This window comes from Gigantopelta aegis, chromosome 1, assembly GCF_016097555.1.
Source record: "Gigantopelta aegis isolate Gae_Host chromosome 1, Gae_host_genome, whole genome shotgun sequence".
Lineage (NCBI taxonomy): Eukaryota > Metazoa > Mollusca > Gastropoda > Neomphalida > Peltospiridae > Gigantopelta > Gigantopelta aegis.
The window spans coordinates 32263441-32291059 of NC_054699.1; the positions used below are offsets into that span (position 1 = coordinate 32263441).

General features: G+C 37.8%; 2 protein-coding genes across 10 annotated transcripts in view; one reads left to right on the forward strand and one right to left on the reverse strand.

Moving 5' to 3' along the window:
• Nucleotides 1-5752: 5752 nt before the first annotated feature.
• On the reverse strand, nucleotides 5753-14779 carry LOC121373840 (RNA-binding motif protein, X-linked 2-like). Its single transcript, XM_041500618.1, has 5 exons — nucleotides 14644-14779; nucleotides 12129-12287; nucleotides 9473-9602; nucleotides 7717-7885; nucleotides 5753-6345 (listed from the first exon to the last, which is right to left on the reverse strand). The coding sequence occupies exons 1-5, from the start codon at nucleotides 14655-14657 to the stop codon at nucleotides 5813-5815; spliced, it is 1005 nt and encodes a 334-aa protein (XP_041356552.1). The 5' UTR covers nucleotides 14658-14779; the 3' UTR covers nucleotides 5753-5812.
• Nucleotides 14780-14924: 145 nt separating this feature from the next.
• The window catches only part of LOC121373850 (glutamate-rich protein 6-like), a 43347-nt gene continuing 30652 nt past the window's right edge, over nucleotides 14925-27619 (forward strand). For 5 of the 9 annotated variants that reach the window (XM_041500630.1, XM_041500667.1, XM_041500659.1 and 2 more), the window contains exons 1-3: nucleotides 14925-15012; nucleotides 16852-17291; nucleotides 23136-23259. In XM_041500630.1, the coding sequence (XP_041356564.1) occupies nucleotides 16952-17291; nucleotides 23136-23259 (464 nt within the window). In that variant the 5' untranslated portion in view covers nucleotides 14925-15012; nucleotides 16852-16951. Of the gene's footprint in view, nucleotides 15013-16851; nucleotides 17292-19223; nucleotides 19391-23135; nucleotides 23260-27619 lie in introns of those variants that run through there. The other 4 variants (XM_041500636.1, XM_041500641.1, XM_041500650.1 and 1 more) reach the window with 4 other exon arrangements.

Consider the following 27619-nt stretch of genomic DNA (forward strand, 5'->3'; position numbering starts at 1 on the left):
TGGCTAACTTTATTATGGCAGTTGGTAGTCTGAAACTAGCAATCTGTCTGTGTGTCCGGCCGTCTGAAATTAATCATGTTTTGCAAGTATACAGTGGACACTTGTCTAAACCAGGTTGCTGTGTAAATGTTCTGGTATAGACCAACACAGAGTTCTGGTTTAAATAAATTTCACCCAAGTTACTACAGTGAAACCTCTCAAAACCGAACCCTCTGTAAACTGGAATTCCCTCGAAACCGAACATTTTTCAAATCAGTAAAGAGAATAACCTCACTAAACTGGATACCTCTTAAAACCAGACATTTTACTTGGTCCCTAGGGTATCCGGTTTAGAGGGGTTTCACTGTACAGAACTGAATAGAACTCTGTGATTACGTTGGTTTGACAGAAATACTCCGATTACACGGATACCAGTCTGAACAGTCCACTGTACATCTATGTGATACCATAATGATGTTGTGATAAGTTATTTTATGACATACACAAAATATACTCCTGCCAAAAGCAGCTAAGCAACAACCAGTGAAGTATGGCAATATAATTTAAATAATTTATAGAGATTATTATACGAGCTTGTATGTAGTACCGATTTTACGAAACGAGTGATACGAGTTTCGTAAAATTGGTACGACTCACACGTGAGTGTAATAATTTCTTAATTATCCATATTATTAGTGTTATTTTCTTTATGAATAACAAGACCAAACTGAAAAATGTTCAGCCACGACTAGAACGAGACGACGAAATGACGTCATATGACTGGAGAAGCAACGTCATGTTATGACATCGTTTCCCAAAATTACGTCATTACACATCTGCTTTGTATGATTATTATTAACTCGGTTATGTTGAACCATATGGATAATAAGATGCGTTATTAAACCTTCACCATCCAGTAAACACACCTAAACGTGACATTGGCTGTGCTACGAGATGTTAGAGATATCTACTCTTGAATAGCCTACTGACTCGTAGAAATGCACATGCAAGGTTTAATGCTACAGCAAATAATTTTTTTAAATACTGATGCTTCATTTTTTTTTTTTTTACTTGTTGCTAAACATTTTGTCAGAAGTATCCAATGTCATGTATTAAAATGTTTAATTTTATCTCAGATTTGTTTTGTCTTGCATTCATTGGTTTTCTTGATTTATGCATCATATTGTGTGATACATACAAAGTAATCTGTAAATATGCTGGGTTAAATGCTTACAATTACATATACAAAGGGTAACTATACTGCCCTGCTAAAGCAAAAATACCACTGGCTTGACCATATTCTAGCTTTCCAGGCCTTTAGATTGAAGCAAAGTCGAGGGGATAAGCACTGTGCCCAAAATGAGCAAGCCCCAGTGAAGTACATGTACAAACATGTTGACCTCACAATGTTTCAAAACCACTGAAATGTTGAGTTGTTATTAGATTAAAATAATGTGAAATTCATTTCTGAATATCTACAACTGTTTACTGCACTAAAAAGACCCTGGTATGTTTAGAATGCAATGTCATAACAATCACTCTGCAAGAATGAGTGATGAGCCAAAAAATAAATGGTCAGTTCTTAAATTAAAAAACGTTTTAGCTGCTACAAACATGATGATGATAAGAAACACATCGTATAGACAAAGTTTACCCGATATTCTACACAAAAGAACAGATCAGGTGTGGGAATTGGTGAACTGTAAAAAAGAGGAAATCTAGAGGGTTCTGGTAAATTCTTGAAATCCTAGATTAAAATCTGTGCCATCTGACACATTTTGGAGGCAAAAATAATTAAAATGCGAGGAAATGCAATGTTCCATGAGAGGAAAACCGAGGATCCGAGGAGAATTCCCACCCCTGATAGATTTAATATGTAATTTTAGTTGTTAAAAAAAGACTTGGTCCTAAACCGCTTAAGCAGATGTTGTTTTGAAGATCCCAATAGTACAAACAGAGTCCTCAAGTCTTTTGGTAAAAATAAAGTGTATAAGACTTGGCATCACCATAAAACAAATATGTGTAAGTAGTATTACCAAATAAATAGACTGATCATTTTTACTTTTATTATTTGAAGTAATTCTAATAAATATAACAAAGTTATAGAGATGTTACTATTTTTGTAAAACTTGGCGATCAGTAGTGAAATTGTTTATTATGTATAGTTAGGAGTGTCTTTTACACACTTCATGTCGAAAACAGAATGGCTGAAAGTGATTATATACAATATGTATATGTATATGTATTTGTCATGACTCGAGCATCTTTATATATAAACACTAGACCCACTTGTGGGATTGTTTCCTATTAAAATTTGTCATATATTTAACTTGGCACAGGAATGGTTAACATTAATAACAAGAATTGGCAAGCAGAACTAATTGTGTTTGAAAATGATAGTCCATGACTTTTTTTTTTTTTTGCTTTATATTATTTTCTTCTTGGGGGATATACATGATAGAAGCTATTCAGTTTGAATAAATAAATACTTTATTTATTTCGGTGGATTTTTCAGATTTTGTTTAAAGGTTAAAGGCATACTTTCACGGATTTAAGGACCTTATTTCTCTAAAAATGGATAATAACAAAAAATTACATTAATTGTTGGAAACCAAATTTAGCTATTGCATCACCTTAACTGAACCATGATGGAGTGAAATCCATGTCAACCCTCTTGGCAATTTTAGTTTTTGAATTATGGACCATTGCCATAATTCAATTATTTTTACAAAATATCATTAATAAATGGAGTATGATGGTTATGAAGATTATTTTTGCTCAGGTACTACTTTGTTAGACCATTAAATAGGTCAGTTGTCTGTGACAATATGCCTTTAAAGTTTAATTTTCAGAAAACCTTTACTTTGGATACAATGTATTCTGGTTCTCATCCTATGTAAACACTGTCGTATATATTTACATACTGTTGTCCCCATCTAAAGCTTTCCAAATGTGGACTAAATTGTTTTCAAATCTGTGCATTGTATCATGAAAACCACTTCTATGAACAACATGTTTTAATAGTTTTCAAGGGCAGATACTTTCTATAGAATTACTTATTTTAAAGCAAATATGGTATTTAGGCTGAAAAAAACATTATTGTATACATTTTTATTGTTATAGTTACTCATGTATTAAGGTGCAATAAATGTTTGACATATCCAGTGTTCTGTAGTTTCTGTCATGTCATGTCATAGGGTTTTACGTGCACATTCAGAACAAGCTGTTGTAGCACATGCCTGTCCATGACAGGAAAGGTGGGGGGAGGGGAGAGGAGGGACCGTCTGCACTGTCAGGTGCTAGGGAGCACCAGCAGCCCGATCGAATCGGTAGCAGGTGAATGGGGGTGGTGGTGGTGCTATGGAATTTTGAGTGGAGCCATTAATGCCAAAGAGAAAAGGGGTGCGCAATTTTGATTGAGGAAATATGGCGCAATTTTGAACGGTCGGTTGAAACGTAAATGGCCGAGCTAATATAGGTTTTGATATTGGTGAATCGAGAGTAGCTCGTTAATTATAGACGCTGGGTGTCTCCCTAGGTTGCCCATAGGGCCCTTATAAGGACCTGACCACTTCTGGTCATGGCATGACAACCCAGGGGAGACTCGTGCAATTGTGTGTAGTTTCTAAGAAGCTTTACTTTAAAAACTAGTCTCGGCTCGACTTCATTCTACATGGGGACGAGATGTAATCCAGTGGTAAAGCACTCACTTGATGTGCAGTCGGTATGGGATCGACCCCAGTCGGTGGGCCCAATGGGCTATTTCTCATTTCACCTAGTGCACCATGACTGGTAGTTCAAAGGCTGTGGTATGTGCTATCCTGTCTGTGGATGGTGTATATAAACTAAAAGATCCCTTGCTACTAATCGATTAGAGTAGCCCATAAAGTGGTCACAGCAGGTTTACTCTCTCAATATAAGTGGTCCTTAACCACATGTCCAATGCCATATAACGTAAATGAAATGTGTTGTCGTTAAATAAAACATTTCCTTCCTTCTTCCTTCATTCTACATTGTACAAGTACCATACAAACCTCATTTTCATTTACTTGCAAAACCACACATGAAGATCAATACGGCAAAGTAGTTACATTTTGTTTGAAAATACTGCAAGAGAACGTTGATCAATTAATCACTGGCTATTGGATGACAAACATTTGGTAATTCTGACACTAAATCTGTATCCTAACCGGATGCGTGCGACAGAAGCGATTATTTTAGAAACCATCGATTTCAATTGCTGCATCCTAACCACACGCGTACAGCACAACATTACTGTAGTCGAGCACGCGACACAGTACTGATAGGAATTGATTCTGTTACTAATCAAACAACTTTTACTTTTGCAGTTTCAACTGCTAACAATTTTAAAAAGACTGTCATGGTCGCGTCTGGTTAGGATATAAATATTGTTGCATTGCTCACATCCGGTATTAACTGCATGCTGTTTTTTTTATATGCACTTTTCCATACAGGACAGAACATACCATGCCCTTTGATATACCATTTGTTGGGTGTTCGTGTGGACAGAAAAAACCCAATTGATTCCATCGAGGTAATACAAAGAGACCAGAATGTACTAGTATTATGGAAAATATTTTTAAAAATCACTCATTTAACAAAGAGTATTTATAAGTGATGTATACTACCGGTATATGATACAGTTCACTGGAGAAACAGAAATTAATGAATGTGTTATATGAATTGATAAGGAAGATATGGCCTGCACAAGAATTTCTTTTAATGTGAGCAATGTGTGAAAAGCAGGTCACAGTGACCAAGTTGTGGCACACAAAACAGTGCCATGACAAGTACAAGGTTTGGTGATCCTACATGGATTAATAATAAAGGTATGCCCCAGAAATGAAACACTTAGGGACGGACAATGCCATACCATAATATAAAGAAAGAAATGTTTTATTTAATGATGCACTCAACAAATTTTATTTATGGTTATATGGCGTCAGACATATGGTTAAGGACCACACAGATATTGAGTGATGAAAACCTGCTGTCGCCACTTTATGGGCTACTCTTTTCAGTTAGCAGAAAGGGATCTTTTATATGCACCATCCCACAGACAGGGTAGTACATACCACGTCCTTTGATATACCAGTCGTGGTGCACCGGCTGGAATGAGAAATAGATCAAAGGGCCCACCAACGGGGATCGATCTCAGACCGACTGCGCATCGAGCGTGTGCTTTACCACTGGGCTACATCCCGCCCCTTACCATTATATGACCTGTGAAGAAGTTGGTTTTGTTTAATGACACCACTAGAGCACATTGATTTATTAATCATCAGCTATTGGATGTAAAGTATTTGGTAATTTTGACATATAGTCTTAGAGAGGAAACCCGCTACATTGTACCATTAGTAACAAGGGATCTTTTATATGCACTATCCCACAGACAGGATAGCACATACCACAGCGTTTGATATACCAGTCGTGATGCACTGGTTGGAACGAGAAATAGCCAAATGGGTCCACCAACGGGGATCGATCCCAAACCGACCATGCATCAAGTGCGTGCTTTAACACTGGGCTACATCCCACCCCTATGACCTGCTAAAGACAGACCTATAAAAATAAATTTGTAAAAATGGTAGAGATTTTTTGTATATGCATTTTCACGGACAGGATGGCACATACCATGACCTTTGATATACCAGTGATCGAGCATTAGTTCGGCAGAAAAAAAGACCAATGAGGTAGTGAAAAAACACAGGATTACTAACATTAAAGAAAAAACCCACAAAATTTTCAAATATATGTTTTAAAATGAATTTTAATGAATGATAGACAACCATAATAAACAACACTGGTGAATCTATCTTCTACCGTCATGGTGACTCTCTCGTCTTCGGTCACTTCTCTCATCATTGTCATGCCCTCCCCACTTTTCGTATCTGTGTTTATCGGAATCTCTACGTTTCTCAGAATCCCTGTGTCTATCAGAATCCCTGTCATACATCCCCGAACAGTCTCTATGCCGATCTTCACCATGTTTTAAATGTTTGTCCATCTTCTGTCTTTTATTTTCAAACTCGTAGGCAATGTTTGTTTCTCTTTTCCTCTCTCGATCCCCGTCTCTCCTACTCTCTGTGTGTCTGTCATGTCCAGGATGGTTTGTGTCGCCGTGTGATCCGGGATCAGTTTTCGAAGTTTCTCTCTTTGATCTGTCATCTCGGTTCAGGGCTTTCTCGTAACCAGAATCATATTTCTCATTTTTTATTTTAATATGAGATGTGTTGCCGTGGTTACGTTTCACTGGTGATTCTGATTCATTTGCACTGCTCGAAGAGTCTTCAGATTTTATTTTCTTCTTCTTCTCTTTTTTCTTCTTCTTGCTTTTGTGTTTATCTGTGAAATGAAACAAGTAGCATTAACATAATTGTATGACAACTGTCTTTGTAAACTTGCGGAAATTATATGTAATAACAACAGTTACTGTACAGTGTTCGAGATTAAAATTTTTGGCCAGTATCCCAGTTGGATACTAACATTTCAAAATCTGGTATCCCACCTGAGAATTTAGTATTATATGGCATCCCGGTGGGATACTGGGTTCTTGAAGTCTGGTATCCAAAATTAAATTCTGGTATCCCCGGGATATCGGGATACCGTTAATCTCGAACACTGCTGTACCCTGTAGCTAACATCAGGTCATAGAATCGTCTCTGAATACTTAAAAAAGAAAAAAGGGAAATTTTCATAATTATATATCTTATAAATCTTTTATTATAGTTATTAAAACATCAATCAGAGATTAGTTCTTAAAACAGTTTTAATTACATGTAGTTAGCATGGATTTGATCTAAAATATTGGAAAATTACCTTAAAGGGACACTAATGCATATTTTTTTACTATTATAGCCTTTTTTGATAACTGACATCATATTTTACTTAGATTTTATGGTTTAGGTTATCAGTTTCCATACATTCGAAGTGCTTTTGGTCATCCTGGTGTTTTTAGTATAACAAAATGCATTTCTCATATTTTTAAAAATACACGTGCGTCTGAGAAGTAACAGTTATGGAGTCGAGTTTTAGTCTATTTTTAGAGGGTATTTCACCATTTCAAAGTTACAGACTCATGTTTCACTCAATTGTAACTTTATCCAAATGTGTTACAGGTTTGTAGATTAGTTAAACGTAGTGTTAATTTTCACGGGTTGAAACTGGGTTCTGTCCCTTTAAAGTTTATATTTCTGTATGATAACCAGTTTTCAATCTTTTAAAATATATTTCAGCTTTTATTTTTAAATGGGTATCGCATCACCAACAATACAATAGGTACAAAAAAAAAATAATTTACACAAATCTAGACTTTCACAAAAAAAACCTATCATTCGTACAATTTTCTAAGGCTTGCAATTCACTCTTAATCTAGTGGGCGGGACGTAGTCCAGTGGTAAAGCACTCGCTCGAAGTGCGGTCAGTCTGGGATCAATCCCTGTCGGTGGGCCCATTGGGCTATTTCTTGTTCCAGCCAGTGCACCACGACTGGTATATCAAAGGTATGTACTACCCTGTCTGTGGGGTGGTGCATATAAAAGATCCCTTGCTGCTAATCGAAAAGAGTAGCCCATGAAGTGGCGACAGTGGGTTTCCTCTCTCAATATCTGTGTGGTCCTTAACCATATAACAGTAAATAAAATGTGTTGAGTGCGTTGTTAAATAAAACATTTCTTTCTTTCTTTTTTTCTTAATCTAGTATTTAGCATAAGGAACCTTTTTTCACTTTAGCTGGTTCAGGTTCCGTCTCCTGGACTGATTGGTTCTGAACTGTTGGTGCGCATCCTTCCTTGCGAATGAGCTTCGTTACATCATCATCATTTTCATGCTCTTTCGGTTTCTTGTAGGCTTCCACGTGATCCACCCGAATCGTTCGGCCAAGAATCTGTAAAAAGAGAAAATAAAAACTGATGTGAGCTCTATTACATGAACTACAGTTAAGCACAGAATACTAGCACAAAAATATTTTTATTCTGCAACCACTGTTTCTATCGATAGATTATGATGACTGAATAAAGCAAAGTCATAAAGGTATACTAGCAGATTATGACTTTTGACGTCACTCATATGATGTCACACGCATAGCTGCATTACAAAATTGATCATTTGACCTCTAGGTCAACCTACAATGTGGCAGAAATAACAGCTTTTCCCCTGAATTTTTATGGTCTGCAGGATAAAAATAATAACTAGTTACTGACGTCGGATATCTGCTTTATCCTCTTCAGCCTTGCAGAATTTCCCATTCTTACCTTCATAGGATAAAGCAGATATCTGACATCATTAAGTAGTTATTCTCTATGTATTGGCACTTCAAAGCCACATTTTAGCATTCCAAAAAAATATTAAATACAAATTTTATCAAACAAAATAAAATATCAATTAACTACAAAATTGTCAAAGTCAATAATTTGTTTGGGGGGCGGGGGTATTGTTCGGGTTTTTTTTAAAGATGACACTATGAAGATTGTATTGCACATGATAATATCTTCATAATACACAGGACATTTTATCCTTGATAATATCCAGGTTATTCAAGAACACATTCCAGGAAACACTGTTCAGTATAGTGTCACAAGTTTGCTATCCAAGTGTCAGAGTTTGAGTACTTACACTCAAATAATAGCTGATAATCAATTTTCAATAAATTAACAACTGTTGCTAATATTGGAAACAAAATGTTTTTCTTGCATATCAGGTTTGAAATTGTCATTCTCCAAATCACCAAATCAATCTAATTAAAATTAGCTCCTCTATTACATGTGGATCTAATAGCAGCCAGTTGGAGCTCATGTCCACCAATCAAAACCGTACTTGCAGAATCATGCCAGTGATTTAAAAATAATTTGAAAACATTCCGAATTATCCTGAGGGTATACATACATGTTTCGTGTGAATTACGAATGCCTTAAAACATGTTTTATTTTATAAAATAAATAATTTGTAATATAAAATTAAAGACTGATAACCCATCCCGTACGTATTGGTATGGTTCGCTGTACTGCGGCCACTAAAATAGACTCGCCCAATATTTTTAGAATTTGTATGCTCCCAAATAACGTTAAAAAAGGCGAAGTGTGATTGGTCAATATTTCAATTATTATTTAAAGACGAAATGTTACTTGGACATTGGAGACTATGCAGTGTTGTTAGCAATCTGATTAAAATTAGAGTTTTGATTGGTGGACATGAGCTCCAACTGGCTGCTGTTAGATCCACATGTAATAGTGGAGCTAATTTTAATTAGATTGCACCAAATGCAAATTATAGTTGATGAATATATAATTTCATTGGTAATTTGTCAAAGACCCAATTTGAAAAGAGCCACCCTTTTGTACATCAATCGCCATACTGTGTACTTAGCTAACTGAGATTTGAATTTGGCTATATATAGATTTTCGGACAATATTTGCCAAATTGCTAGTCATTATTTGGGTGCAGCTTAAACTCAGTGTATTTGCAGTTACCTCACCTTAATGCTGTTGAGGTTGTCCACCGACAGGACAGTGCTACGTTGATCTTCAAAACACAGAAAACCGTAGCCCTTCGACTTGCCCGACTGTTTGTCTCGAATCAAGTTAATATTCACAATTTCACCGTACCTGAAAAAATACATTTATATTTATACTATAGTCCATCCCACAGGGAATGCCTTTTGTCATACTATGGAGTTTACTACAAGTTATTTATTTCTGAGCCGACTGTTTGCACATAAAAATAGTTGGATTTTTTTTTATTACTTCCAAAACACTTTTACTTTTCTTCTTACGTCAAACCAAATTGAAATTATTTATAAAAATATATGAGGTGAGATGGACTAAATAATGATGTAACCTGTGCTTAGCACAGGGAGGTTAACACTGTGGTGTAGGAGTCGAGTATGGGTCGAGCAAGACTCGAGTCCGTTCACAGGACTCATCGAGTCCGTTCACAGGACTCGAGTACCCGTTTAAGAAAGAGAACTCTTTAATTATATTTGTTTACGTCATTTTGCCAAATGTTTATCACCGGTTACAGTATAGGGCTATGAGTCGAATGTGTGGAATATAATGATTTGCATCCACGTTCAGCGCTGGAATTAAGATGCATAATGCCAGTTTACTTTATTCCTTAGTCTTATTACCATCTGCTGTAAGTGTCAGGTACTCGGGTCCGGGTCGAGTTTGACCCTCGAGTACTCGGGTCCAATATTCTGGACTCGTGGAGGCCCTACTGTGGTGACCGTACACTGGGCTTTCACCCCACAAATATGTCTGCCGTGTATAAAGCGACTTTTATGCAGTTGAATTTATAGAAAACACATTTCTTTGTTTTGTTTACCAACACCACTAGAGCACATTGATTTTTTAATAATTGCCTATTGGATGTCAAACATTTGGTAACTTTGACATATAGTTTTAGAGAGGAAACCTGCTATATTTTCCATTAGTAGCAAGGGGTCTTTTATATACACCATCACACAGACAGGATAGCACATACAATGGCCTTTGATATACCAGTTGTGGTGCACTGGCTGGAACGAGAAATATACTAATGGTTTCACTGACGGGGATTGATCCCAGACCGACCACACATCATGCGAGCTCTTTGCCACTGTGCTATGTCCCGCCCATTGAATTTATTGAATTCATCTTTGTACATGTATGCAATATTTTGAATGATGTGCGTACAGAAGTTGATTGGTCCTGAATTCATAAAGATCTTTGCGAAGTGTGAATTTCGGGTAAAGTACAAAGTTATCGGTCAGCCATACAAATTAAAAGACAAGTGGCCAGAACGACTGGAAACTGCCTTGCGTAATATACATATATGTATTTTTTAAAAGTATTATAGATAAGTAGAACTTTGAAAATATGCAGGGCTTCTAGATTATTGTACCCCCACTCCCATGGCTAGTGATATTCAATGTTAGGCTACTAATTAAATAACAACTAATGCCATGCCCGATGGCTAGTGAATATTTTTTTGTCAAATGTTGCAGTTAAGTCTATTTTGTAAATATGAATATCCTGCCACACCCCAACCCCCAATGTTAGTGTTTAGAAGCGCTATCTCCCTCTTTAGGTGACATATCTGATTATTACTATTATTTAGTAAAATTGTATTAACTTAAAGTAAAGTAGAGCTAGTGAATTGTTAATTGTGGCTAGTAAATTATTTAAATCACTGATCCTTTATGGTCAGTGGATTTTAAAAGAATTCTACAAGCCAAGAAACAGGATTAATTTTGAAATAAATATGTTATGGGGTTTTTCTCACAAATTTGTTGGAAATTCTGATGGCTGTAAATAACCTGTAGATATATAATTATGTACATGTGCATTTACAGACCAAAGCTTAATGAGACAGAAGTTATTTTCATATACCAGGGGCATGGCATGGTCTGAACCAAGTAGGGGGTGAGGTTGAAGTTTATAATATGAACCTAGCAGACACTTTTGTCTACATCTTCCCTCGAAACCTATATATGAATAGCCTAATATTGCACTGTAAAAAAATAGTTTTAGCCTCATTTCATTTGAAACCCCCAAATCCATCTCTGGCCTATGCCCCTGCATACAATGATTTATTACCCCAGCAGGCACTCATAACGGGGGAAATAAAAATCATAATTTCTCACAGAGAAATTATCATGCATTGGTTTAACGTACACTACTATTGGATGATTTGACGCCAACAAACAAATCACCTTGTTGGTACTAAATATGACGTCATCATGATTTGGCAGAGCACACACAATGACGTCACGTAGTTTAAAGCATTTGCATTTACATCTTTCTGGTTTCAGTGTTACACTTGTAATAAAATGGTAGTTTAATGCAATTCATTATTTATTTTTTTCACAGAATAAATAGAACTTTGGGTTTTGAAAATTATCACTTAACTGTGATTAACAGACAAAGTTAAAGCAATACCCAGAACAGTAAAGTAGTTTACATCATTTCTATATACATGGACGTGTAGCCGATGTAGGCTATATTAAAAATAAAGGCTTTAAAAAACCCCACAAACAGCTGGGATAATAAATAGAATAACAAACTCGGTACCAGTTATTATCAAATTTATGTCCCGAGTGAAATAATTTGACAATAACTGGTAACTCATTGATTATCCTCTATATAACTCACTGTGAGAACACTGCCAGGATGTCCCCCTCTGTGAGATCGTAAGGCAGTCCCCCTATGAAGATCCAGGCACTGTCTTTATACTGGTCATGCCAGGATTTTTTACCAACCGTCCCCAACTTCAGCTCGGTTTCATTCAGTTTCTGGATGTTCTTCACATTCCTGGAAAGACACGCAGAAGATACATAAAAAATATACACGCATATAAATCAATCTAAATTAAAAAATATACATGTATATATACATGTATAAGGACATTTTTGCTCCCTAAGATTTTGCATATAAAAAGGATTTATAAATCAATCTTGATGAACAAAGCAAAAAAAAGTTGTTGGAAACATACATGTACATGTAAGCTAGTGGTCATCAATATTTTTAAAACTATCCCAGGGCTGAACAAATTTGAAATATGTGTATGTAAGTTAAATCTGCATTATTATTTCTGCATAGCCCTGTTTCCTTGCATAACCTATTTTCAAAATGATATAAACCAGTTACATAATTTATAAAATATGTAGGGCTTCTAGATTATGGTAGCCCCACTCCCATGGCTAGTGATATTCAACGTAGGGCTAGTAAATAACTACTACTGCCATGCCCGATGGCTAGTTGAAAACAAAATTGTCAAATGTTGCAGTTAAGTCTATTTTGTAAATATGAATATCATGACCCAAATGTTAGTGTTTTTAATCTATATCTCCCTCTTTAGGTGATATATCTGATTATTACTATTATTTATCAAAATTATATTAACTAAAAGTAAAGTAGGGCTAGTGAATATTTAATCATGGCTAGTAAGTCTTTTTAATCACTGATCCCATAGGTAGTGGATTTTTTAAAAATTCTAGAAGCCCTGATATGTAAATTTTATATAATTATGAAATAAATTTATCATCTTCTTCTTTCTTCTTCTTTTTATGCTCAGACAGAGAACCAAGTATCTCAAACAAATGCTGCCATGCATTGCAGTTTTTCCTTGGGGACGAATAGTTTCTTATCCAGGGGTTCATCTGAAGGCCAGACTGCTTTCTTCTGGTCCTGGTAGTGGGGACAGTGCTGCAGGAAATGATCAACAATCATGTGGTGATCGCCAGTCATGGCGGCTGTGTCACAATCACATGTTCCAGTTTCTCCCACTCGGACTTTTGTGTACATGTGGTGATCGACACTCATGGCGGCTGTACCACAATCACATGTTCCAGTTTCTCACACTCGGACTTTTGTGTACATGTGGTGATCGACAGTCATGGCGGCTGTACCACAATCACATGTTCCAGTTTCTCACACTCGGACTTTTGTGTACATGTGGTGATTGACACTCATGGCGGCTGTACCACAATCACATGTTCCAGTTTCTCCCACTCGGACTTTTGTGTACATGTGGTGATCGACACTCATGGCGGCTGTACCACAATCACATGTTCCAGTTTCTCACACTCGGACTTTTGTGTACATGTGGTGATCGACAGTCATGGCGGCTGTACCACAATCACATGTTCCAGTTTCTCACACTCGGACTTTTGTGTACATGTGGTGATCGACACTCATGGCGGCTGTACCACAATCACATGTTCCAGTTTCTCCCACTCGGACTTTTGTGTACATGTGGTGATCGACACTCATGGCGGCTGTACCACAATCACATGTTCCAGTTTCTCACACTCGGACTTTTGTGTACATGTGGTATTTGAGTCTACAGTGGTCTGTTCTCAACCGTGTCATCATCACCTGGTCTTCTCTTGAAAGTTCTTGTAACTGTCTAATCTGCCTGGATGTTGTTGGAGCCATTCGCTTGATTATGAATTATTTAATATTAGTTCATTTGCTTTCCTCTTTACCTTTTAATTACCATTATGAGCAAAATATCATTTAGCACTGTACAAATTTGGCACAAATGCAAATGAAATTGCCCTTTTCCTCACAGCCTAGTGCTGGGCGCACATAAGTCAATATTTTTCTTAATGTGCAGGGCGAGTTGCTTCCCTATATTTAGCAAATTTAAAATGGCGGTAAAATTCTTTATGTTGTCGTTGGAAGATTTATTTTGTTAATAAAATAATAACGATGAAAGTACTTCAGTCTGGATTTAGTGAGTATTGTAGGTTATATATTTGTGGTTTGTGTGTCCATTTTTTGCACTGTTTAATTAAGTTTTTAATACCAGCTATATATAGGGAAATGTAACAATATTCATTTGTTGAAACAACCATACTTTCTATGTCGAACTAAATCAGTAAATTGTCATTCGTGGAAACTGTACAGCCCTGTATCCTCAAAAGATCAAGGGTCATAACCTCCAATTTTTTTTTTTGCTATTGTGAAATGTTACATTCTAAAAAGACAATTATAGAATATTTATTTTGATTCGATCTAAGCTATTTCCCTTTGACTTTGTCTTTCAACCTTGGACAGGTCTTGGTTCCAACAAAATAATGCCACTGGCCTAGTTTAGCCTAGCATACGCACTCAAACATTATAATTTAAAAGCTTCACATTAATTACAACAATAAAATCGTACGTTAATGGATTCATGTCGACAGCGACTTATTTTTTCCACTGAAAACGTAAACAAATCGAGAACCAGCAAGTGTTTCACTTCCGGTTGACGTATTCCCCCCTCCCCACACTTAGCAGTAATAATTGATATATATGCAGGTTATTTGATATTTGTTGTATTCCATATATTTTATTATTACTTATTTAAGTTCAATATAACTTATTGGTGTTTTGCGGCAATCATTCGTTCTCACTTTTATACTCTAAAATCCAATCAAATTATTTAGTCTGTATCACGTGATGGTCGCTATCAACAAATTATCAATGGCGGAACGGGGAAATGAATGGTTTATTTAAGAAACTTAGACAACTTAATTTATGAGGTAAAAAGGTAATTAATTTTGCCATTTTAAATATACATTTAAAAAGAACAAGGACAACAATTAAAGCAAGATGTTGTTAAAGTTTAATGTTTAAAGGCGCATTATTTTAATTGCAAACCGTGCCAAATGCCGTTTTTTCTGCACCTGGTAGACCCATGATCATGATGTCTGGCAGCTAAATTTAATGTTACACCATATTTGTGATAAATAATTAACAATTTATCCATGTCATGTTAAACCTTATAATTAACTTTAAAATATTGAAATTGTAATCACAGTAATGTGTTGCTACCCAGCGAAAACAGAATGTTGGTCAAGTCGCCCCAAAACCAATTTGTCCCAGTGTTTGGTCAACTTGCCCCAGTGTTTGGACAACTCCCCAAAATTTTATTGTCCGTAAATAATTGTGACAAAATTAAAAATAGATGTCTACAACTTTGGTATCATTTTATTTATTAATATTTACAGTGAAACTCCGATATTACAACCACTTATTAAATGATTTATATTGGGGAGATCCTAATATTGAATAAATAATAATCTATTACAATGAACTGTCAAAGCCTATTTAGGCAAGACTTTTGGACTCCGACTGGTGTGCATATTCAACAACATTTAATGCACATTAATGCTTAAAATATTGGTATATTAATGAATAAAATGATAATGATATGAGTTGACTAACAGTGTGGGGCGAGTTGACCAACCACTGGGGTAAATTGGTAGGGGGCGAGTTCGTTTTGGGGTGAGTTTACCTGCTCCCGCGAAAACATTGTCTTCCTTAACTCAAGAAGCTTAGAAGGAATCCTTGGTAAAAGTAGTAAATGTAGAGAACCGTCCTCTGTGGTGTCGTGATTAAGTCATCGGACATAAAGCTGGTAGGTACTGGGTTCGCAGCCTGGTACCGGCTCCCACCCAGACTGTGAGTTTTAATGACTCAATGGGTAGGTGTAAGAACACTACACCCTCTTTTCTTTCACTAAGCACTAACAACTAACCCACTGTCCTGGACAGACAGCCCAGATAGCTGAAGTGTGTGCCCAAGGCAGTGTGCTTGAACCATTAATTGGATATAAGCACAGAAATAAGTGGAGTATAGAATAGAATAGTAGAGAACAACAATCTGCATCATATGCATTATGTTGGATTGGGCATATATACATGTATGTGGGTTCTAAGTCTTAGTAATAGTAATTTAGAGTGATGTAACTTTTACTGAACAGAGGGGCGGGATGTGGCCCAGTGGTAAAACACTTGCCTGATACGTGGTTGGCCTGAGATGGATCCCTGTCAGTGGGTCCATTGATCTATTTCTTGTTCTAGCCAGTGCACCATGACTGGTATGTAATATCAAAGGCTGTAGTATATGATATCCTCTCTGTGGGATGGTGCATATATAAAATATCCCTTGCTACTAATGGAAAAATGTAGCAGGTTTCCTCTCTAAGATTGTAGGTCGAAATTTCCAAATGTTTGACATCCAATAAATCAATGTGCTCCAGTTGTGTCTGTAAACCAAAAAAACCCCTTTAAAACAAAATTCATATGTAATGCCCTTTTATGCACTCAGATTTCACAGAAACAACCATTTCAGGTACCGTTTCGGTAAAATCATGGAACCGAAATTTTGTTTCCCATGATTATTATATCGAGTACGACTATTCAACAAAAATAATATATATATACATGTATCATTATTTTTTAAAAGCAGTTCCCAATGGGTTCCCATGATCACAAGGCACAGAACCAAAAAAATGTTTCCCATGAAATTTGAAATCCCATGGCCTGCACCTTTATTTTGTTAAGTTTCAAAACTTTCATTGACAGCAGCGTTCTTTATGTTTCAGCAGAAGCAATGCCTCAGAGACTACACCGACATCTACACCTAACTTACAGAACTCGACAAGCACTCTACTGATCTGAAACACTGACATACCGACGACCGACATGGAGAGAGTAGTCCCCTCTCCGTCTAGCTCCACACAACTCTCCGATCGACCTGTTTCAGCGGCAGACTCGCAGAGTTCCAAAGACAGTTTCCTCAGCAACGGCAGACCCGGCTCTGCCAGGAGGAGCAAGCCGCACTCTCGGTCCAGTAGCAGAAAGAGCAGCGGGGCCAAGTCCATAGAAAGGCAGGGCAGTGGCGATGTTCCGTTTGACTCAAAAGCTGGTGGTGATGGCGTTCACATTGCTAGCAGTGATACAGAGAAAGGAGTAAAGTTTCAAATGGAGCCGTATTGTCAGAGTGAAAGTGGCAGTGAGGGGGGAGTGCAGAATGCATCAGATAGTAAGTACAGGCCTCTGTAAAATGAATATTTGCATTTATAAACCATTTATCGGTTACACAAAAATAAATTCAGGCAACCCATGTTGATTTTTACATAACCCATTATGTCCATGTAAATATTGTCCTAAATTTAATGTGCAAACGGAAAATAGGTTATGCTCATTTAGATTTGCGTGAAAGACATGCGAACAAAACAGTAGTTCTGGCAATTTTTGAAGTCCTGAAGTATATATTATTATACAAGCTTGTGAGTCATACTGATTTTATGAAATATATTATTATTGTTATTTTTATCAATAACAAGGGCCATCTCAAAATGTTTCAATCACAACTAGAAGCAGATGATGAAATGATGTCATATTTCATGATGTGCACAATTGGAGCTACATGTAGGACTTGGGGGAAGCAACACCATGTTACGACGTCGCTTCCCATAATTACATCATTACAGTAACTTGTTACTACACATGTGCTGTGTATAGTTTTTATTAATTCAGTTATGTTGCACCATATGGCTAATAAACACTGTTATTGGAGCTAGTGGGTTTGGGATAAGGGGGGCGGGGGGGGGGGGGTACCTGTGGCTATATGAATCTCATCTTATACCTCGGGTCGGATGTAGCCCAGTGAGGCGCAGTCAATATATACATGTAGGAATGATCTATCCCATCAGTGAATCCATTAGGCCCACCATTTCTGGTTTCAGCCAGTGCTCCACAACTGACATAATATGCTGTGATATGTACTATCCTATCTGTGGGATAGTGTATATAAAAGATCTGTTGCTGCTAATTTAAAAGAGTAGCCCATGGTGTGGCTGCACCAGGATCCCTCTCTCATTATCTGTGTGGTCCTTAACCATGTGTCCGACAACTTACAACTGTAATTAAAATGTGTTGAGTGCATCTTTTTTCGATCATTTCCATACAGTATACCAAAAATACTCGCGTATGAGTATTCCCATTGACAGAAATAAATTTTTGAAAGGATATGATAAGAACATTAGTCAGTTTTAGACCTCTTACCAAGTTGTTCTTACTGCACATAACAGTAAATCTTTGTCAGTGTTTCTGCCAGAAAGAAATTTTTGGGGTATGGCGCTATGAAATTAAATATTTACAATGTGTGTGCTGAATGCAACTGAAGTCGATAGAGGGCCTCCCCCAGAAAGAAAATGGGTTAGGTTTAGGGTTAGGGTTAAGAAAATCATACAGTATTGATAAAAGAGTCATTAATTTTGTCAAACGGTCAACAATAAAAAAAAAAAAAAAAGGCAGAATGGAGCCATACCCATTTTACCCTCTGGCAGAAACCCTGCTTGTCTGGATCATATTTTGCATACAGATGCATATGTAACCATCAAACCTCACATGTAGGAACAACTTGGGATGGCGGTGTATCGCGTACTGTGTCACCAGAGTACCCATGCTAAACAAATTTCCCTTTCTAATTAAAGAACAATAACTTCATTAATCAGACCGCATCTTCCCCAATGGATACAGTATCATCAGTAGTTGGTCCAAAACAAACTGTTCATCCATCCCATTGCAAAAATTTCACATAAGTAGAATTGAATCATACCCGTAACATATTCATTAATATCTATGGTTTTCCATCGAACTCCTGACAGATGTATCATGTACCTCACCAGTACTCTTTGTTTAATTTATATTGTTATGTAATTGTTAGTGCTAATGATTAATTACATGTACACAGCTAAATTAACTCAGATAAAGTAGTTAAAAAGGTACATCATTTTAATTTCTGCATATTAAATGTTTTTAGTAGGTAATAAATTTGCCCCAGCAAATAATATCTTGTCATCAGTATATTATTACTGGTGACTTCTGCTTGTCCTCATGAATATGCATATTTTTTAAATTGATCATGTGACCTGTGATGTCATTTCATTGTTATATTTGATGCACATATGCATGCATGGACAAAGGATATTCTAAACATTCTTTTAACTAAGTTTTGAGATTAATTAATTTTTTATACAATGTTCAAAGGTGGGCCAAAAAAGGAAGTGGTTTTAGAATTGTTTTCAAAACATAAAAACCTGTTAGACATCACTTGTCCACCATGGCTATATATTAGTAAGTACAATACAAGTTCTGTTAATTATTGATTTGTTTTATTTTTATTATTATTTTTTTATTATTTTATTTTATTTTATTTTGATGTATTTTATTTTATTTTATTTTATTTTATTTTATTTTATTTTATTTTATTAATTTAATTAATTTAATTAATTTATTTATTTATTTATTTATTTATTTATTTATTTATTTTAATTTTTATATATATATTTTTATTTATAGAGTCTAATAACTGCCTATTGTATTAACGTACATGTTAGGTAATGATTATCTACCGGGGTACATAAATAGCTTCATTAAGTTGTCATTATCGTGTTCTTATTTATGCATATCAGGTTTTAACTAAATTGAATAAATAGTAGTAAGTGACACACACACATACACCACACACATACTACACAGACACACACACACACCACACACATACAACACACACACATACAACACACACACATACAACACACATAACACACACCACATACACCACACACACATACCACACAAGCACACCCCACACACATATGCATGCCACACACACACACACACACATGCACACACACCATGTACACATCACACATGTATACCACACACACACACATACACACACACACATACACACAATGATACGCACATACAGTATATATTTAACAAAATTACATAAGTGCTAATAAAAAAGTGAGACATATTTTCTTAAATTTTGTTTTGAAAAAGTCAACTTTATCCATTGTAAGCTTTCAACATCTTGACATATTCTTAAACTTAATGATTTAAACAAATTATTTAAACATCTGTTTAGAGCAAACAAAATGACAAGTATTGTTATGAACCAATATTTATTACACTGCAGTTGAAGAGATACTCATGTGATATAAATCGTCTCTCACAATGTGAAATATGCCTTTTGGGAGGTCATGACCTCTGATCACGTGATCGACTGTGTCACCAGGGTGGGAATTCTCCTTGGATCAGCTGTTTTCCTCTCATAGAACATTGCATTTCCTTGCATTTTAATCGTCCTTTCCTCCAAAATGTGTCAGATGGCCAGATTTTAACCTAGGATTTCAAGAATTTCCGGGACCCCTCTAGATTGCCTCTTTTTTACAGTTCACCAATGCCCACCCCTGGTCACACAATACAAGTAACAACTCTGTATAGATCTTCATGCAAAAAGTGTGTGCATGGTTCTTTCGATTCATATTTTTATAATTGGGAAACATACTTGCTATCAGTTCTTATAGACCAATTACTAATATGCAAAATAAGGCATGGCCAGTTTGGCTGTAATAGTAATACTCTGTTTAATTTTCAGTGCATTGTAGTTGATAACTAGGGCACTGGAGTTGATAACTAGGGCACTGGAGTTTATAACTAGGGCACTGGAGTTTATAACTATAGGGCACTGGAGTTTATAACTAGGGCACTGGAGTTTATAACTATAGGGCACTGGAGTTTATAACTATAGGGCACTGGAGTTTATAACTAGGGCACTGGAGTTTATAACTAGGGCCCTGGAGTTTATAACTATAGGGCACTGGAGTTTATAACTAGGGCCCTGGAGTTTATAACTAGGGCACTGGAGTTTATAACTATAGGGCACTGGAGTTTATAACTAGGGTACTGGAGTTTATAACTAGGGCCCTGGAGTTTATAATTAGGGCCCTGGAGTTTATAACTAGGGCCCTGGAGTTTATAACTAGGGCCCTGGAGTTTATAACTATAGGGCACTGGAGTTTATAACTATAGGGCACTGGAGTTTATAACTAGGGCACTGGAGTTTATAACTATAGGGCACTGGAGTTTATAACTAGGGCCCTGGAGTTTATAACTATAGGGCCCTGGAGTTTATAACTATAGGGCACTGGAGTTTATAACTAGGGCACTGGAGTTTATAACTATAGGGCACTGGAGTTTATAACTAGGGCCCTGGAGTTTATAACTAGGGCACTGGAGTTTATAACTAGGGCCCCGGAGTTTATAACTAGGGCCCTGGAGTTTATAACTATAGGGCCCTGGAGTTTATAACTAGGGCCCTGGAGTTTATAACTAGGGCCCTGGAGTTTATAACTAGGGCCCTGGAGTTTATAACTAGGGCCCTGGAGTTTATAACTAGGGCCCTGGAGTTTATAACTAGATTTGCCGAATGGCCACCGTTAAATTCCATCCCTGGTAATGGTGGATTATGTTATACACTGTTTGCACTGTAACAGGCTTCTTACGTATCCTGAAAATCCTGGAATGTCCTTGAATTTTGTGATTTTAAAATCAAGGCCTGGAATGTCCTGGAAAAAGTATTAACTTTTATTGTGTCCTGGAAAATTAGGCCAAAATTTTGGAGGTTTATTATATTTTTTTTGCAACTTTACTTTTGTTGTCCTCATAACCTGTCTAAATTCAGACAACAATTTCATGTCCTGGAAAAATTGAAATGTGTCCTCGAAATGTCCTTGAATTTTTGGTTTTTTCAAATGTAAGAAGCCTGTGTAACACATTTTGGTTCAGCCAATTTTCAGATATGTAGACCAATTCTTGAGAATTATTAAATTGTCCTGGAAAAATCATTCTCATTATTCTAATATAAAAAAACTTTCCAATTTCACCCACGATTTCAATCTGTTTCGACCCTTTCTGTCAGTTTCCTCCGACTGTCTTCTGAGCTGTCCACACCATCGTCTCAACTTCCTCCACAGGTGCAGTCTCTGTGTATTTCCCGGCACCCACCTGGCATTCTTGCCCTCTGCCGCTAATAAAGCTGGTTTGACCCACGGCACTAACTAACGACCGCCGGTAGTAGGGGTGCATAGTAGATGGTTACAAGTGCCTCTTAACAATGCCAGAAGTAACTACTGAACACTCCCCGAAGTGGTCAGACTAAGCCCACAGCTAAAAGCTGATGGGGAATGGCAGGTATGTGGCACAGATAGCCATAAGAGACAAGCGCTTGTCGCGGTTGGAGAGACAAGGACTGGGTGGACAGCGAAAGAAGTTGAAAGATAGGAGGAGTTGCCAGATCGGAAGAAATGAGATGGAATTCAAAGGAGAGAAAGGAAAGGGGGCAGTAGGATAAAAAAACACACCCCAAAACAAAAAACAAAAAAACAAAAATGGTGGTGAAAAATTAAATACTAAATGTTTTAGCTACTTTGTATGAAAATTAGCAATTGGCTAATTTGTCAATGGATAAGGGTTAGTGCTGCTTATATAATTTATAAAAAACATTTTGCTTCCGTGATCTTGAGGACCGGCCTCGGTGGCGTCATGGTAGGCCATCGGTCTACAGGCTGGTAGGTACTGGGTTAGGATCCCAGTCGAGGCATGGGATTTTTAATCCAGATACTGACTCCAAACCCTGAGTGAGTGCTCCGCATGGCTCAATGGATAGGTGTAAACCACTTGCACCGACCAGTGATCCATAACTGGTTCAACAAAGGCCATGGTTTGTGCTATCCTACCTGTGGGAAGCGCAAATAAAAGATCCCTTGTTGCTAATCGGAAGAGTAGCCCATGTAGTGGCGACGGCGGGTTTCCTCTCAAAATCTGTGTGGTCCTTAACCATATGTCTGACGCCATATAACCGTAAATAAAATGTGTTGAGTGCGTCGTTAAATAAAACATTTCTTTCTTTCTTTCTTTCCATGATCTTGACGACACAATATATACCAGCATGCTACTGAAAACAATTTATTCAATGAAATCAAAAGTACTGTATTACCTGTGTATTTAGCATGTTGTATGTTTGTTGTAGCTTCATCCGTTGCCATGGAAACTCCTGGTGAGGGGAATGCTCGACCAGCAATAGCTCGTGCATTTCGACCTGAAATTGATGATAATTTTAGTGCATTGCCAACGAGATCAGTTTCATTTGAAGAGTAAGATTTTATTTTCTTGTTTTGGAAGGGTTAAGCTGTTGTTTGACAAAATATGAATTGAAATTATTCTTTGCATTAAATATGCCAAAACTAACCGGTGTACTTAATGTGTAATGACATCATTTACTTGCAGGGGGTGGGATCTAACTCAGGGGGTGGGATCTAACTCAGGGTGTGTGATCTAACTCAACGGGTGGATCTAGCTGAGTGGGTGGGATCTAATTCAGTGTGTGTGATCTAACTTAGTGGATGGGATCTAACTGAGTGGGTGGGATCTAACTCAGGGGATGGGATCCAACTTAGTGGGTGGGATCTAACTCAGGGGGTGGGATCTAACTCGGGGGGTGGGGGATCTAACTGAGTGGGTGGGATCCAACTTAGTGGGTGGGATCTAACTCGGGGTGGGATCCAACTTAGTGGGTAGGATCTAACTCTGGTGGTGGGATCTAACTCTGGTGGTGGGATCTAACTCAGGGGGTGGGATCTAACTCGCGGTGGGATCTAACTCAGGGGGTGGGATCCAACTTAGTGGGTGGGATCTAGCTCGGGGAGTGGGATCTAACTCGGGGGGTGGGATCTAACTGAGTGGGTGGGATCCAACTTAGTGGGTGGGATCTAACTCTGGTGGTGGGATCTAACTCTGGTGGTGGGATCTAACTTAGTGGAGGGATCTAACTCTGGTGGTGGGATCTAACTTAGTGGGTGGGATCTAACTCTGGTGGTGGGATCTAACTTAGTGGGTGGGATCTAACTCAGGGGGTGGGATCTAACTTAGTGGGTGGGATCCAACTTAGTGGGTTGGATCTAACTCTGGTGGTGGGATCTAACTTAGTGGGTGGGATCTAACTCTGGTGGTGGGATCTAACTCTGGTGGTGGGATCTACTCTGGTGGTGGGATCCAACTTAGTGGGTGGGATCTAGCTCGGGGGGGGATGGGATCTAACTCGGGGGGGGGGGGGGGATCTAACCGAGGGGGTGGGATCCAACTTAGTGGGTGGGATCTAACTCTGGTGGTGGGATCTTACTCTGGTGGTGGGATCTAACTCTGGTGGTGGGATCTAACTCTGGTGGTGGGATCTAACTCTGGTGGTGGGATCTAACTTAGTGGGTGGGATCTAACTCTGGTTGTGGGATCTAACTTAGTGGGTGGGATCTAACTCAGGGGGTGGGATCTAACTTAGTGGATGGGATCTAATTCTGGTGGTGGGATCTATCTCTGGTGGTGGGATCTAACTCTGGTGGTGGGATCTAACTTAGTGGGTGGGATCTCACTCTGGTGGTTGGATCTAACTTAGTGGGTGGGATCTAACTCTGGTGGTGGGATCTAACTCAGGGGCTGGGATCCAACTTAGTGGGTGGGGTCTAACTCTGGTGGTGGGATCTAACTTAGTGGGTGGGATCTAACTTAGTGGGTGGGATCTAATTCAGGGTGGGATCTCACTCTGGTGGTGGGATCTAACTCGGGGTGGGATCTAACTCGGGGTGGTATCCAACTTAGTGGGTAGGATCTAACTCGGGGGGTGGGATCTAACTCAGGGAGTGGGGTCTAACTCAGTGGGTGGGATCTAACTGGGGGGGGTATCTAACTCAGAGGGTGGGACCTAACTCAGAGGGTAGGGCCTAACTCAGAGGGTAGGGCCTCACTCAGGGGTGGGATCTAACTCAGGGGGTGGGATGTAACTCGGGGTGGGATCTAACTGGGGGGGGATCTAACTCAGAGGTACCCTCTAACTCAGAGGGTAGGGCCTCATTCAGGGGTGGGATCTAACTCAGCGGGTGGGATGTAACTCAGGGGGTGGGATCTAACTCAGAGGGTGGGACCTAACTCAGAGGGTGGGACCTAACTCAGAGGGTAGGGCCTCACTCAGGGATGGGATCTAACTCGGGGGTGGGATCTAACTCAGGGTGGGATCTAACTCAGGGGGTGGGATCTAACTCAGAGGGTAAATTGCATGCCTGAGGTGTAGGATATCAGTGGTTGTTTTCCCATCCCAACAGAATAAATTTAGCTAAGGTCTCATTACACAGTTCACTTTCAGGTGAAAGGTCATTCATCAATGTCCACTATAGTTCCTAATTATGATATTTGTTGTGGTTCACATATTCACTTCTAGTACACTCATGTCACCTTAGTCTGCATGGCACAAAAGTCTGCGCAACTTAATGACGTTACATTACGTCTTGAAACAAGTGTCTGGGTATGTTTGTAAACAAACAAACAATGTTAATTTAATTCACAAAACCGTTGTTAAAACAACACATCTTGATTGTGAATATATGTATAAAACTGGTCGATAACACTTTTATTGAAACACTCTGAATTAATGCACTAAAAGTATACTTTTGCCAGCCTTGATCAACGTGTTTTTCTATCAACTGTCAACACGTGTCTGTCAACGTTGTAATGATCAACTCCCCCCTGAATTCCGCGGCAAACATATAAAAATTCCTCGGTAAAATTTGACATATTCTGCAGTAAAATTTGACATATTCTGCAGCAAATTCTGCAACATATAAAACTGAAAAATAACACTTATAATAATTAAAATCAGGGCCGTAGCTAGGATTTTTTGTATGGGAGGCAACTGAGTAGTTAATAGTCTAAAGCTCCTTTTCTTTAACTTTCTATAATCTGGGGGGGGGGGGGGGGGGGGGGGGGGGGGGGCAACTGCCCCCCTTGCCCCCCTGCTAGCTACAGCCCTGAAAACTAGATGTTCAAAATGTTTCATAATTATTTGAAATTTGCGAGAGAGAAGATGATTTATATTTTAAGCAGACGGGTGCTTCCGGAAGATTGAATCATTAAAACTTGAAATGGAAACGATATGGGAAACTCCTATTTTTACGCTTACGGATTCTTTGTTAAATGTGATTTGTGTTAATAAATACTTAAATATAGTTGCTTAACATCACGATTCCAACAATCGATACTTATGTTAATATAATTATTTTATATTAAATAGAATGGAATTGCTGAATCCTATTTCGTATTTGTGGAATCTGTCAGTGTAATTACAACCCGTCTTCGTCGGTTTCCTTAACCTACGCACTGAGCAACGATCGGAACATCTCGCCACAATCCATTGCGCTTTATCTTGCGAGAATTTCCGATTCAATGACAGAAACTAAAGGCTGGTTCCAAACGCAGATTATGCAGACTAGTAACTGTGAGGCTGTTACCAGTCCAGCCTGTAATAACTTAAAGGGACATACCCCAGTTTCAACCCGTGGAAATTAACTCTAAGTTTAGTTAATCTACAAACCTGAAACACATTTGGATAAACTTACAATTGAGTGAAACATGAGTCTGTGTCTTTGAAATGGTGAAATACCCTCTGAAAACGGACTAAAACTCGACTCCATAACTGTTACTTCTCAGACGCACGTGCGTTTTTAAAAACAGTAATAGTAAAAAAAATATGTCTTAGTGTTTAAAAACTAGGCTATGTTCCTTTAAAAGAAAAGAAACTTATTACTGCATGGAAAGTAAACACTATCAAAACTCCATGTTTAATGTTACAATTCAGAAACATTGAACATTTTGCAGTGATTAAGACAAATTTCACGGCCTAAAAATTATGAATTCTGCACATGTTTTGCACGAAAAGTGATTTTCCGCGGACAAACAACTATTCTGCACGATGGTGCAAATTCTGCAAATTTTTCCGCATCTGCGGAATTGCGGAATTCGGGGGGGGGAGTGATAAATTTACATAGAAGCTTCAATACATACCTTATTGTAATTTATGAATCCATAAATGAAATGAATGTCTTATTTTATCTGTTGACGTAAACATCCAAGCATACTTTGAAGTTCCCTCCGAGTGACACAATGCAAAATGGCTGCACACAGACTTTGAAGATTGCACTTACAGCATAGCCTATTTTAGCTATAGTCTGCTTCAAAATTATCATTGATAGTCCTATATGTCTAACGAACACTATTTGTGCTCATTTACACAGTAAATAGACAGACAATTTTTTTCGAATAATGATCAAATATTTTTACATTGGCTTTTTTTTATATTGTCACTGCGTTGTCCAAACTAAGGAGCATGGAACACCATTTATATTTATCTCATTTGCACAATCTAAATGTTTCTGAAACAGACTATAACAGGAAGTGTTTGTTATTTAGAACTTATAAAAGTCGGATTCATTGTTTGTTGCTGTTTTATGTAAACATTAGCGACAGAAGTGGTTTTAATGTTTGCTGCGCAGACTTATGTGCCGTCATCCAGGCCAGTAAATGCAGGGGGGTCTCACGAAAAATGCGCTCATTACTTGAGTTTAAAAAACATTAAAATTAAAATAACTTTAGTTGTAACACGTTCATTGTTCCATTGTACTGTGGTGGTGA

Bases quoted from the DNA above. Each gene is read 5' to 3' on its own strand.
- LOC121373840 (XM_041500618.1), bottom strand. The intron at 9,603-12,128 runs GTGAGTTATATA...GTATTTTTTCAG, and splicing joins ATCCTGGCAGTGTTCTCACA to GTACGGTGAAATTGTGAATA. The intron at 7,886-9,472 runs GTGAGGTAACTG...CTCTTTTTACAG, and splicing joins ACAACCTCAACAGCATTAAG to ATTCTTGGCCGAACGATTCG.